The sequence below is a fragment of the Babylonia areolata genome, chromosome 9 (genome assembly GCF_041734735.1).
Source record: "Babylonia areolata isolate BAREFJ2019XMU chromosome 9, ASM4173473v1, whole genome shotgun sequence".
Classification (NCBI taxonomy): domain Eukaryota; kingdom Metazoa; phylum Mollusca; class Gastropoda; order Neogastropoda; family Buccinidae; genus Babylonia; species Babylonia areolata.
The window spans coordinates 23553616-23568693 of NC_134884.1; the positions used below are offsets into that span (position 1 = coordinate 23553616).

Genomic DNA, 15078 nt, shown 5'->3' on the forward strand with positions numbered 1-15078 from the left:
TAAGACATAAGTGGTAAAGAATCCAGATTGAAACTGGCTCCTAGCGAAACACATTAAAACCTTCTTTAATGAATTTAGCAAAATTTAGCAACTTTTTCATACTGCTAATAGACATTAATGTTGGATATTTGTGGAAGTTGGGACGTGTTCTGTAATACTTAGGTAGGCCTAAATACTGCGGATTGCGGAGATTTTGAATTGCAGGACATTCCATGACAAAGTGGTATTCGCAAAGATGACACAATCTTGCTTATTGTGATATGTTCGTGTGTCTCCCTTTCTCAGTTGGTAGTTTGTGATTACTTGTTCTGAGTTTCAACATCGGGATGCTATAGCACAATGGCAAAATGTCTAGATAATCTTCAAAAGCTATTTGGCTTTTAAATAAACTGCAGTTATTGGTTTTTGTAGAGTTGCGACAAGTTTCTGCCCATTTCTGTGTATAATTATCTTTAAGCCTTTGGGTCAGATTGTTTATCAGCCATGCGGTTGATACAGATTGTGGATAGTACCACACAAAAGACAGCCCATTTTCATCTAGAATCTGTTTGAAGCAAGCGCCTCTGAAGAAAACAAGGGACATTACTCCAATCTAACAACAATGGCTGATCACTGATCTGTTGGGGAGAGCAGACGATTAGGTTGGTCATCAATCCTGGACTACTGGTGTATTACTTTATTAATTTGTTCCACAGAATTACACAAGAAAGTTCCGTTACAATAACCATCTCTTCCTTTAGGTTTGTTATGCAGTGTGCATACATTAGATGTCTGCACCTGAACAAAAGTGCCAAACTACAAAGAAAATACTCCGGCTGTTCAGTTTATGTGTAGACGCATACTACAGTAGTATGTCAGTGTTGTGCACATTATGTGTGAGAGACTAACACATTGTTTGTCATATGTTTTACTGATTTAAAGTTGTTGGTTTTCTGTTGTTAACTGTACAATTGTAAATATGTCAGATCTGTTCTATGGATTTTTTTTAAGTTGTTGGTTTTCTGTTGCTAACTGTACAATTGTAAATATGTCAGATCTGTTCTGTGGATTTTTGTTTGTTTTTTATCACATTGACAACATATGGTGTGAGTGTGTGCACATGCATGGGTGCTTTATTGTGAGTTTGCATTTGTGCCTTAGTAGTCAATAAAATGTCTTCATCCTGCTTTTTCAGAAAAGAATGATGCAGTGGTTCTGACCAGGGACGCCACGAGGCTCATAGTCATAATGGGGAAAATCAGCAAGATTTTACTGTGTGGTCACACAGGAGTAGGCAAGAGTGCCATCATAGAACAGCTGCTCTATGGAAATCATGTTGTGGAAAGTGTATGTACATATTCATGTGAATATTTGGTTGTCTGGATCAAACTGATGCATTTTTTGTTGAATGGTTGTGTGTGTGTGTGTTCATTCTTTAGTTTAGCGTTTTTTCACTATCAGTGATATTAGACGTGTGTGTGTAAGTGTTTGTGTTTGTTTGAAAATAGTTCTTCTTATTTTTTTTTTAATTCCTAATGATGGTTTTCATAGATGATAAAGACTTGCATTCATAGATCCATCTAACTGGGTTATTAAATCATGTTGCTTACAGTTCAGCTGACCACAAATATGCCATTTCAAGGCTGTGCTAACTTGATGGGTGTGAAAATTACCAGTAATTGAACATAACCCTCCAGAGTCACAGGGGAACTGCATGACAGAATGCAGCACCACAAAACTCTGTCACTGTTGTGAGCTACTGCCAGGGTTTAGCTGGCCTGGTATTGAATCTCTTTATTCCTACAATAGTTGGATTGGATGTCTCTTCCAATAACCATGTGTATCTGCTGGCTGTTAAAGTGTTATAGATATTTATGGAATGTGACATTGTAGCATACAGCAAGAACTAGTAGAAGTGATGCGTTCCCCATGTATGAATTTTGAGAATGATTGATTCACAGTCCTAATTTGAAAAAAAGAAAAAGAAAAAAAGATGGTCTATAATTTTATGGCTTTATTAATTGTTTAGTATCCATATGTGTGTGTTTGTGTGTTTGATTTTTTTTTTTTTTTTTTTTGTCATTGTTTTTCCTGTGTTCTTTTTTTTTCATCAGAAAATAAAACCAAAAATCTTCACTTCCTCATATATCTCAGTATTTTGATGAATGGAATGTGCAGCCTAGTCATTCTACCATTGAAGACATCTACACTGCAGTCATCGAGACGGACAGAGGGGTGAAGGAAAAGGTTCGCATATTCGACACAGGACCTGCTGCAATGGTAAGCGGAAGATAAAACTAGATACTTGGATCATTTAAATATGATTGTTTGGTAAGGGTCTGTGTCTAGGGTTGGCTGATTTAGGAACAGCAATGTGAACATAGATAGGTAGCAGTGTTGGATTCATAAATAATAATTTTTGTCTTGAGCTATGGTCAGTTTTCGTTCACAATGCAATACAGTCACCTCACAAAATGTGTGGATGGCACAACATTCAAGATGGAAAAGAAAGAGGGATTTAACTTATCTTCAGCAGACTGAAAAAAGAGTCTTTCATGATGCTTAGTGTTAAAATGCTAGGTCTACATTAGATGGTGTGCATCATTGCAGACTCTCTCTGTGTTTATCTGTCTCTGTCTCTCTGTCTCTCTCACTTGCATGCATGCGCACACACACAGATTCCTACTTATTCTTTCAGATCCATACTTGCCTGTGCATAAATGCCTGCCTTCCTAAATTCATGAGACTTTAGAGTACCAAGTTACTTTATTGAGCTATTTTATTTATTATTTTGGATTGATCTTTGGAATAAAAAATAGTGAAATTTGTTTTTGTATCATAATGTGGTATGTTAGAAGTTATACCAGGATTTCTTTTCAGGAGGGTGCCGATGGTGATCTTCCCAAGCACTACCTGAATTTCCCTGATGTAAGTCAGCGGTTTTGTTTATGTTTTGTTGTTAGTTGTGTGAATTAATTGTTCATGGAGACACATATTGGTTTAACCAATTCAGTTGACAAGGTGTGTTTAGAACAGCACATCAGGGAATGGGGAAAGTAATCAATTCCTAACAACTGCTGGTGCCAAGCTCAAACTGTATGACAGACAGGGTTTATGTGATCCTGCATTCTCCAGACCAGTATACCACACTTTAAACAGCACCATGTACACCATACACATGATACAGTGTATATTGTGCACTGCAGAGAGGCCATCACACACAGGATGTTGAGTTTATTATGTAATTATTCTTGGGGAAAAAAAGTCAAGTGTTTCAGGTGCTCTGTAGGGGGCCAAGTGTTTAAATCATTGCCAAACAATTTGAATGGTGCCAGACATGTCCAAATTAGCTTTGCGCAAACAGCATGCAGACAGCATGGAACCTTGCATACAAGTAGATATTCTGTACTGTGTAACAATGGCACACACAAAAATCATGTACATTTTAACCCGCCAGAGAACATGTAACTTTGCCACATTCCAAACTCAAACACTGTGTAGATGCACTTTTGTAATGTATAAAACCATGCCAGCAGGAAAATGGACTCTTACATACCTGAGGCTTGTGAATTTGAATTCTGTAGGGGTCTGACACATTTTTGTGCTACTAAACTGCTGTTTGGCCCCTTACTTCAGTCACTCAGTGACAACACAATCATGTCTGTGACTTGCATTTCACACTGATGTTTTCTGTCATGATCAACACTTGTATATAGTTACTCATTTCTCTCTCACAGACACACATGCATACAAGCACACACAGATTCATCTGTCTCGCAGTCTGCCTCTCTGTCTCTGTTTAGTTAATTTCCTTTATTTCATCTCATTGTTTGTGGCTGTCTGTCTGTTTCTGTTAAACTAATTTCTTCCTGTCTGCTTATTTATCCTTCATTTATCTCAAACATGCTGTAGCGTACTGTGTAGTCTAAGCAGTGTCATTTCTACAACGGAAGATGAAAGAATTAAAGGACTGTTGGCTTTTCCAGGGATTTATTCTAGTCTATGATATAACAAACTGGGAATCCTTTCGACGCCTGGACAAACTGAAGAAGGATATTGACAAGCACAGGGATAAACGTGAGGTATGACCGTTTCAGAAATAGATTAACTTTAGGGAATACATTTGTATGATACTCATTTGTGTCTATGCAAATGTGTCCATGGATGTTTAGTTATGCTGTATTTTGTCATGCTACCTATCTGGACTGGTGCTATTTTAATGTTTGGCATGCATACACTCCCAAGACAGAAAAGAGCAAGAAATTTTGTTGTTTTGGGGTGGGTTTTGGTGCTATTTTAATGTTTGGCATGCATACACTCCCAAGACACAAAAGAGCAAGAAATTTTGTTGTTTTGGGGTGGGTTTTTTGTTGTTTTGTTTTGTTTTTTGTTTTATCTGGTCCATAACATGCAAGAAGGAAACGGGAGGTGAGGTGAGGGGAGTGTGAGGGAAGAGCTGGAAACTAAGACCAGTTTATCACACCTGTTCAAGTCTGCTCATCATGCAGACTGTGTCTGGGAAAATCCACCATTGGGCTGGAGAGAGATAGAGTATTAGTCATTTTGGTGACTGAAAAGGCAACCATGCCCATCACCAGAGTATGCTTACACACCAATGACTTGTATCTTCCATGATAAAGAGTACATAAGAGAGACATTCAGCACAGGCCAACACATTGAAATAAGAAGCAGTGCAAGGACCACACTGACGTGTTTGAAAGTGGAACCTGCAAACATGCCTCCTGTCGTAAAAAAAGAAAATAAGAAGAAAGCCTCCCTACAGAAATAGGATAGGAACCATTGGAATTTTGGAGGAGCAAGATAGGGTTGTTAGATAACGGTTGGGGGGGGAGGGAATGTCTGTCCGTATGTGTCTGCCTGTCTACCTGGTCATCCACCTGACTGTCTTTATGATTGATTTTAAGGGGTTTTTTTTAACACGTAATTGTGTAATTTGTATGGCTTCCTTCCATATTAATGTCTTGGGTCTTTCTTTTTTTTTCTTTTTTTTTCACATGCCCTGAATTAATAATTATCAAAAGTGGTATGCCTGTTTTTGTATGGGTGATCTATTCCACAAATGCTATTGATCACTATGACATGGTTATGGAATGCCGGGTATCGGTTTTGATTATTCATTCATTGTCACGTTTTTTAGTTGATTGTGTAATGTACTATAATGACATGAGTTTACAAGTTATATCTGTTATTGTTAATGTTCACTGTATTCAGACTTTTTTTTGTTTGTTTGTTTGGTGGGTTTTTTTTGTTTTTAAATTCTGAATTGACATAATAAATTTATATACAAAATAAGACAATGGTCCACCCAAGAAAGTCCAGGCAAAAAAAAAAAAAAAAAAAAAAAAAAAGCCTCCTGTCATGGAGTCCAATGTACAGATGGTTAGCTGGACATTTTGAGCAGTGTTGCTGTTTAACAACAACAAAAGTGAAAGATTTTGATCCTACCTACCCAGGGCAGTTCACTCTACTCTGGGGTTTCAAAGGCTCGAGTTGTAGTTCCATTTCCTTCGTTTTGATTTTTAAGTGTTGTGCTTGTATGTATGGTTTGCGATTTGATCAGTAAAAGAGCCACCTGTGTATATATATTTGGGTTTGTTACATTGCGTTATGTTATAGTGTGTATGTGTGTGTGTTCACAGGTGCACATGATAGTCCTTGGCAACAAAAGTGAACAGACGGAGAGACGACAAGTTCAGTTTGATACAGCTCAGGCCTGGGCCACAAAAGAGAAGTGTAAATTGTTCTTGGGTTAATTTTACTCATGTCTGTACATGTATTCAATAGCTCTCTGATTCTGTTATATTAGGAAGGAGTACCCTATTTGATCCATTCAACAAGGGAAAATGTCTTTGTCCTGTCAAGAGTTACAGCACTCACTTCTTGTTCAGTATTTCTCTGCCTGTATGCCTCATTCATTTTCCTCATCATTTTAAGTCAGAACAGAACTGCATTTTGATTTTAAGTTGTTGTTTTTTTTTGTTTTGTTTTTTGAGTTACAAATAGTCTTGTATGTTTAACAGTTTAAAAACTTATGAATTATAATGGTGACGATATGAAATTATGAAGTCAGCAAGCAGTGAACAAATTCATTCCCGAAATGATCAAAACATGTTTATTGACCAATCTTTGCAGTAAGGCTTTGAATTGAGCCGCTTTCATGAAATAGATTATCCAACCTGTTTCATTTTTGTTTCCTTCCATGAGTTTCTTACAAGGGTGTACCTGACATTCTGTTTACAATACTTACATTTTGACATTGCAGCAGGTCAGAGCAGTGCTCTTTTTTTTCTTTTCTTTTTTAATACAGGGGCAGTAACAAAGCTCAAGCAGATGGAGAAGCTTAATTCAGCTTAAAAGACACAAAAAGGGAAAGCTTCTGTGGTCCTCAGGGAATCAGTTAACTTAAGGTCTATTCAGTGTGCAATATGATGAAGCACTTTTTGTGCGACTCATAATGGCATGCTCAGTATTGTCGCATGCAGACTTACTAAATTAATGTTACCAAAAATGCAAATATTCAGTTACTTTTGGTATGATCGCAGGTTATACATAAATTGTTACTAGTTGTATTTTTTTAGATTGAGCATGCAAACAGATCAAAACATTGCCAACATATGCCTTGTATAAAGCAATAAACATTAATCTTGCACTTAATGTCAACTGCACACATTATGTTTGTTGGTGGTTGTACATTTCTCTATGAACTCAGGCCTAAACAAGTATAACCTGTTGGTTTCAATCATTTTGTCAGCAAACAGCTTAAATGTACTTTGTTTTCCATGTGCAGTACATCACTGGGATGTATCTGTGGCCAACAGAAAATCACTGGTCGACCCATTTGTGTGGCTTACCTCCAAAATCACTCAGCCACCAAGTGAGTATTGTCATTTCATAATATGTGGCTGCATGGTTTTGTGTGTATGTGTTTATCTGTGGGTTTTTTGTTGTTTTGTTTTTTTTAAGTTTACTCGTGTGTGTGTGTGTGTATACTTGTTTATGTGCAGTCAGTTTCTCTGATGTTGATATTTCGCTCAGCAGTCTATATGCAGAAATGTGTTACTCATCTGCATCTGCTTTGGTGCGCATAATCAGGTTCATTCAGTTTCAATATCTTCTTCTTCTTCTTTTGTGTTCGTGGGCAGCAACTCCCACGTTCACTCATAAGTACGAGTGGGCTTTTACGTTGTACTGTATGACCGTTTTAATCCGTGATCACGGTATTTATTTTTTGTGTATTTTGTAGCATTTTTGCACCCATCAGAAAGGTATACCAAGTGTCCTTGAACAGCTTACAAATGTTCCACATCACATCCTAACACTATTTGAGGAACTGAAGACCTAGTACATGCAATGAAGTATGAACAGATGGTGGAGAAAGTTGAAAATCACGCGCAGAAAAGAAAATATTGTCTCTGCATAAAAAAGGGAGTTCACTGCACACAAAAACCTGATGTATTATCACTGACAATAGTCTTGTCTGGAGTGAAAAAGATCATGGCAGGTGATGTTGAGTCCTGGGCACAGCTTCACACACAGTGGAACTCCACATTTTGGACACCAGTTGGCAGATTGGTGTTTTGGTGTGTTGTGGCGCTTGAACAGGTCTTCACAGACCTTGCACTTGCCGTAGCTGGTCACTCATATCCACTCCAGCCGTGTTGGTGATGTAGTCTTGTACTGCAGCTGGCTTCTGTCTTTCAGGACGGTGTCGTGTTGTCACACTGACTATGGTAGTTGGCAGCATGACTGTTGTCAGCACATGAACTGGTTTTTTGTCCTGCCACTTCAGCACAGCAACATGCTCTGCAACCATACACACACACAAATGATCATGCAGGTCTGACTCTTTCTTCTTATTGTTGTTTAAATTATTTGTTTGCTTATTCCCTTGTTTATTCTAAATATTTATGTGAATGGAAGCATAATGTGGTAAGTTTTTTTTACATGTAGTCAAAGAAAACCACTTCAGATTTTTTTTTTTTTTTACAATATTACAAACAATAATGACAGTGTCAGCAGTATTAGTACTATTACTCTCATTTCTACAGCACCTTGTTCTACAAATGAACAAGTAAAACAGAAAATAAGTAAACATATGCACGCAGTCACACACACACACACACACACACACACACACACACACACACACACACACACACACACACACAAATATATATATAATACATACACACTCACCGTTTTCAGTCCAATCACTGGTAAAAACACCAGCAAAGTCGTCCATTTCCTCAGTGATTTCGTTGTCAGTGTCGGTCAGCTGACACATGGTCAGGACTCGCTTTCCTCTCCACTGTAAACACCCTCTTCAGCGGCCGAATCTATTTCTAGTTCATCGGGATATGGTTCAAAATCACTGTCCGACGAACCAACATTATCTCCTTCAACATCGGAGCCTTCAGTTTGGATCATTTCCAAAGTAGCTTCAACGCTGTGTTGCGTTTGACCTCTCCTACCGTGTCGAACACTTCGACGCGATGCCATCTTGTCAAACAACTTGCAGAGCTGACCGAGGGTATGCTTCATTGTCATCTGCTAATGACCGTGTCGCTACACACACGCTGTGTGTGTGAATGAAAAGTTGGCCGGAGATAACTTAAGAATCAGTTCTGCTTTTGAGTTTCGTATCCGACACGTCACTCCAACAGCGCGACTTTTCAAAATGCATATTCATATGCGGACATTGGCATTGAACGCTTTGTCCGACGACATCCGCATATGCAGACAATGGCAGCGAGTGAGTTAAAAACCCAACTCTCATACAACATTTGAAAATAACATCAGATTTTGCAACTGATGAATCAGAATCTTTATTCATGATACTATTAAAATGCCTGAATGTATATGCCAACAAAGTTTAACATTAAAAAGTCAACCCCCTCTTGATCAGTTGACTTTTAATCTGTTGACTAAACTGGGAGAAAAAAAATGCTGTATTAACCTTCGCCATACGTACTAAAAAAAATGTATGCACCCTACCAACTGGTGAAAAATTGACTCATGCTTTTAAAGAACCTTTGCACAACATACACACTGGGGAGTTATTGACCCATAGCAGCATATAAAGTGAACTCACACGGTGTACATATTGGGGCAAAATTTACCCATGTCATTTAGCCTTTCCCCAACCATGACTGTGAAAGCGGCACAGAAAGCAGCTGGCTGTCATTTGCGTTGATGACATCTTCCATAAACTAGGTGGTTGGCTGGTCTGCGTCTTGTTTTCCGTTATGTGGCCAGCTTCCAGTTTTGTGAGAAAGACCAAGGACATGGAGTGGGGCATACACATGTGTGGTTTTTTTCGTTTGTTTGTTTTTTTGGGTTTTTTGTGTGTGGGGTTGGGTTTTTTTAATAATCATAATAATGACACAACCACAAGAACATGCTGGCAAAGATTGATGAATCAAGATCAAATATAAGGTCGCCAGGTGCAGTCTGAGGTATCCAATAGATTGTAGGTTGTCAACCTCACAATATTTAACACATATATGGCATACTTTAAATTGCAAAGATAAAAAATATAGTAATATCAAAATCAAAACTGTATAGACATAATATATATTCCTTATTTTAACTTGTACTCAAAAACAAGGATTTATTTTGGAGACCATTTGCTGATAGTCATTATAAAGTTTTTCCTAGCTATATACTATTCAACTGTATATCTATATTCCAATTTTTTTGTGAAACCTTGCAGAACAGGTTCAGTGCTGTTGATCTTGTGTTGGTGCAAGTATTGTTTAGCAAGTAACAAAATGAAATAAAAGGTGCGATCAGTGACTATATTTTTGTCAAGTCCAAGTGTGACTAATGATTAAAACTACTTTTACTTCACAAAAGTGAACTACTTTTTATGAGTGTGTGAAGAAAAAAATATTTGATAAAGTCATAAAATTTTGTTAATGCAACTCAAATAGTTTTTGAGTAACACATTTTTTAATGAATATCTGGGTACCTTTTTACCCAGTGTGTATGGTGAAGGGTAAATGAATCAGTGATATTTCTGCTGCCATTGAAATTTGAAGAGGAAAATACCTCAGAATCTTTATGTCTTTCTGTGAAGTTTTTCCTCTTTCTTTTTGGCTGTTTTCTTTTCTGTTTTTATCATCTTTTTTTTTCTTTAGTTTCTTACATTTCATTCTTTTCACTTATATATATATATATATATATATATATATATATATATATATATATATATATGTATATATCATTTCTTTTTTTTGTTTGTTGGGTTGGGTTTTTTTTTCCATTTCCCTCTTCTTTCTTAATCTCTGCCACACACACATTTTATCTGCCTTATTTCACAGCATCACAACAGAAAGTCAAATTTAGGTGGCGTTTATGCCTAGCTGACTTGTTGTCTGTCAGCTGACTGTGTTGTTCCATTCTAGTCCTCCATTCCAATCCTTGTTGTGACATGGTGCCTCACTGTGTTTCAGGCAAAACCAACTTCTTGCCAGGAAGAAAGACGAAATCCACCAGCAGCAATAACCTGGACACAAGTTAAGGTTTCCATGGAGCAAATGGAAGCAGAGATGGCTTATATGCTCATTTTATATAATTGGTTTTTGGGTTTTCAGTCACAATGCATATTACACAGAGTTACAGCTCATGCAGAAATCCATGACCAATTAAGTCACTGCTCACAATACAGTTTTCAGGTGCATGTATATCTTTTCATTCTACTTTTTTCGTTTAAAAGTCATGTTCTTGTGCAATATATGTTGAATTAAACTATTGTTAGATGTGTTTTATGAATGTATATCTGTTTTGCTGTTGTTTTGAGCTGTGCGAACCTTATGACTTGCAAAGTTAGTTACTGTGTGTTATTATTATTATTATCATATAGTTATTAGCATAACTTTTTTTTTATGTCATTGTGTTTCTGGTTAGTGATTTTTGGTGGAACTATTGAATTATTTTAAATGTAGCTTAACCTTGGCAACAGCACAGTTTTAAAATCTTATCAACCACACAAGACCAAAACAAGTTTGAACTCCAGGAAAAACTAACACCAGCTATTGAATTAATTTCTCATAAAGTTGGGACCAGTAAATGCTAAATGTATTGACCTTTATCTTACTTTAAAATGAAAAGGCAAGAAAATAAGTTTTAACATGTATGCCTTCATATATTTCTTTTTAGAGAATGAAAACAGAACATTTCTCACACACTTCAATGATTTTTAAAACAAACAAACAAAAAATCATGTGAGACGGGGTTTATTTATGTTGCATCTCTTATTTCCATTTTTCATCGGAATGACCAGTGGTTACATGTGAAAGAAATGGGGGAAGAAGCTAAGATTCTGAACTTTTTGTTTTTGCTTGAAACCGTTACAGTTTACACACACACACACACACACACACACACACACACAAAGTCTGATTTGGTATCAACACATGCTTGAAAAAATTTTGAATTACATGACTAACTACACATGGCAGCATCACTGACCTGTCACTAGTGTCAGAAAAGTCATTTGTTACACATGGCAGCATCACTGATCTGTCAATAGTATCAGAAAAGTAATTTATTACACATGGCAGCATCACTGATCTGTCAATAGTATCAGAAAAGTAATTTATTACACATGGCAGCATCACTGATCTGTCAATAGTATCAGAAAAGTAATTTATTACACATGGCAGCATCACTGGCCTGTAACATATATCAAAAAATACATTTATATTATTAATTCCATGTCAGATACAAACATTGAGGAAAGTATGATTTAGAGACTAGTGAAGACAGCTGATCATCATTTCAGCAGTTTTCATGAATCCTAGACCTGTCTTTTCACGATTGTGTAGCTGCCTCACGGGGAGCAGTGTTGTTTTTACATCTCAGTGTTAATCTGGCAGTATATGTTGTGGAACAGATCGCAAGTGTTACCAAAAAACAACAACAGAGAATTGAATAAATATGTTATTGTTATTGCAGTTTATTCATATATTTTCAGTATATGCTCATGGCATCACTGTTCACACTAAAGGGTATGTCCCATAATTATGCATGCTAAAATATATATAAAAAAATAGAACCAACTGTTTTCATGTATTTTTGTCAGTGAATAACATGGATAACTCTTCTGTGTCTTCAGTTCATGTTTTGAGAGAATCTTCTGCACTTAGTCAGAAACCTTTTTTTTTTTTTTTCCGTAACTCGCTTTTAAACTGACATGGGGAAAGCACTTCTAATCTAAGACAGTGAAGTCATTCAGGGCATCTAGCAGGTTCATTATTGGGCTTCACATGTCCGGTCATAATGTATGCAGGAGATGAACAAGACCTAAGTGTGTGATATTGGTGCTCAAAACAGTGAATACCAGGCATACTTATGTATTGACTGTGTGCATAATATAAGTGATGAAATAATCCATTGACTGTATTTGATAGTAAAGAGTACTTTGTGTAAAAATTTGTTCTGTCTCATTTTGGTATAACAGTCAAATGCAGTTTCCCTTTGTTCTGTCTCAATTTGATGTTAGTCAAGTGTAGTTTCCCATTGTTCTTTGTCATTTTGATGTTACATTCAAGTATAGTTTCCCTTAGTTCTGTCTCATTTTGCTGTTACAGTCAAATGAAGTTTCCCTTAGTTCTGACTTATTTAGTGTTAAATCAAGTAGGGCAAAGTTCAGTGGTGAACAGCACCCTGACCATACAGAAACTTTTTGATGGGAAATCCTTTTCTTATATTCTTTTGTTTCTATGGGCTAATTTTCTTCTGTCTGCTGTCTCTTTCTGTCTTATTTTCTGCATGTGCAGATGTATTCAACTTAAAGATTTTCTAGATTTTTCTAGTCGGTAGCTGTTTGTTTCTGGACAGTTTTATTTTCGTGTATTTTTTCGGTGCCCAGGACATGTCAGTTGTTGAACAATGGGAAACTATACTTGACTGTAACATCAAATTGAGACAGAAGAAAGGGAAATCAAGGACAACTGACATGTCATGGGCACTGAAAAAATACATGACTGTATCATTTAAGGTTTTATACTGTTGTTGTTGTTTTAATAGATCATATATAATTATTGGGTTAAGGTTTTTGTTGTTTTTCTTGTTTTGTTTTTTTATCACTCTGTTGAGAAATAGTAGGAATGGTTAGGTCAGAGGCATGTCATAGTTGTTGAAGAGCATGACTATGATTGAACCTGTGTCTGTTTTTCTTTTCATCCTTGTTTTCCTTTCAGGTTTGACAGAATTGCAATGGACTGAGTTAAGTTTCTTGGCTGTTGTGGGGGTTTTTTTTAACTCTTTTTTTGACTGGATTTTTTTTTTTTTTTTTTCAGCCTCAATACCGCCTTTTGAGGTTGACTGGGCAGTAAACAAAAATGAATTTCCCCTGGATAGTATACTGTGACCAAAATGAAAATTTTCTTTCTTATTCCCCCAAAACTATGGAGTTCAAAGTGGTTTGTTAAAAGCCAGCTACATGCATATATGCAGCTTTCCATTGTTGCAGCTATTTTATTCTCTTTTTATAAGAAAGATAGATAAAAAATAATATCAGGGAAAAAACCCATCTGGTTTTGCCCATTGATTTTTATTTATTTGTTTAAATATTTGACTGCCAGTTTTTGTTATGCTTGATGAAGGTTCCAACAATTTTGTATTTCACAGTGAGTATCTTTTTTGTGTGTGTCACTTAAAATACATGATATACTATTGTTTCTTTGTTGTTTTTTGTTTGTTTTTTAAGAACTCCAGAAGCACTTGTATAATTTTGTCTCACTGTGATTTCTGCTTGAGCACAGCTTTTTTACGTACACCCAGCTGATTGCATTGAAAGCAAAGGCTGTTACATTTTGCTTTGTAAATGTGACTTTTAAGTCACTTGTCTCTCCATTGAAAGCAAAGGCTGTTACATTTTGCTTTGTATAAATATATGTATGTGACTTTTAAGACACTTGTCTCTGCATTCTAGTCAAATATAATGTAAAAGGAGTTAAGTTCTTCTGAGAATACAATGGTTGTGTATGTTTCTTGACCATTCAAAGATAACTGCATAGTGTTTGACTGGGCTCTAAATTGATTTGTTTAATCAGAATTAAGCATTGGGTAACTAAAAAAAATTCATACATACCCAATGTCCACATCTGATTAAAAGCAACTAAAAAAAAACTTGGATTTTGGGTGTTTTGGCCAGAACCATAGATTGATGACTGAAAGTTGTGGGTTTGTAACTGAAGTATAGTGGGGTCATTTGTGGTTCAAACCTGTGTGAATGTGTCATATGAATGGATGAACCTAGCGTGCAATGGAATGAATAAATGAAATGAAGGCTAATGTAGCCCAGTACTCCCATCTCTGATAGGGCACACTGTGCTGTACAATGAAATATTTAAACACTTCACATTCACCATAGTAAAAATATATGTCAAGGAACAAAGGCATCACAAAAATGCATACAAGTCAATATAAAGAGCACATCCAGCAATCAGAACAAAGCAGGCATAAGTTGATGCAAAAGCTAAAATACTGAGAATGATACAGTTTGAAAAGATGTTTTGAGTGCTCTCTTCAAAGCGGGTGTTGAAGTGTGATGGATTGAGAGGGTAGTGAATTATGCTGTTAAGGCACAAAAAAGAGAAGGAATATTCACCTTAAGTTTTTGTGCAGATCATTGCCATTACAAAGTGTGTGCATGTCATGTGAAGAACAGAAATTTCTGGATGGTGAATCTGAAAGACAGACAGGACAAGAATCTGTGAAGAAATTGTGACAGAGAACTAGGAGTTTGTACTCTTGCTTGAATGGGGAACCAGTGAAGGGAAGCAAGAATGGAAGTGATGTGGTGACATTTCTTAACCTTGAGCATGAGTCATGCTGCAGAGTTTTGAATTTTTTTTTAAGTTTGTCAACACAGTGTTTGGGACGACTGGCAAGAAGAACACTTCCATAGTCTTGTCTCAACAGGACAAGAAAACAAAACTATGTCTTTGTGGTTTCTGTGGTTAGATATTGGTGAATGAAGCTATTTTGTCAGAGTAATGCATATGCTGACCTACAAATATGGTTGAAGTGTATGTCAAGTGTCAATAAGATGGAAAAAATGGAACCTCT

At 36.5% G+C, this 15078-nt stretch overlaps 1 protein-coding gene across 1 annotated transcript; it reads left to right on the top strand.

Moving 5' to 3' along the window:
* The first annotated feature begins 589 nt into the window (after window positions 1–589).
* On the top strand, window positions 590–13519 carry LOC143286142 (NF-kappa-B inhibitor-interacting Ras-like protein 1). Its single transcript, XM_076593744.1, has 8 exons — window positions 590–641; window positions 1175–1326; window positions 2158–2259; window positions 2860–2907; window positions 3966–4061; window positions 5640–5733; window positions 6788–6874; window positions 10455–13519. The coding sequence occupies exons 2-8, from the start codon at window positions 1228–1230 to the stop codon at window positions 10520–10522; spliced, it is 594 nt and encodes a 197-aa protein (XP_076449859.1). The 5' UTR covers window positions 590–641; window positions 1175–1227; the 3' UTR covers window positions 10523–13519.
* Window positions 13520–15078: the final 1559 nt, after the last annotated feature.

Coding starts and splice junctions, on each gene's coding strand:
- LOC143286142 (XM_076593744.1), top strand. CDS start 1,228: ATGGGGAAAATCAGCAAGATTTTACTGTGTGGTCACACAGGAGTAGGC. Junction 1,327..2,157: donor GAAATCATGTTGTGGAAAGT/GTATGTACATAT, acceptor TGGAATGTGCAG/CCTAGTCATTCTACCATTGA. Junction 2,260..2,859: donor ACACAGGACCTGCTGCAATG/GTAAGCGGAAGA, acceptor ATTTCTTTTCAG/GAGGGTGCCGATGGTGATCT.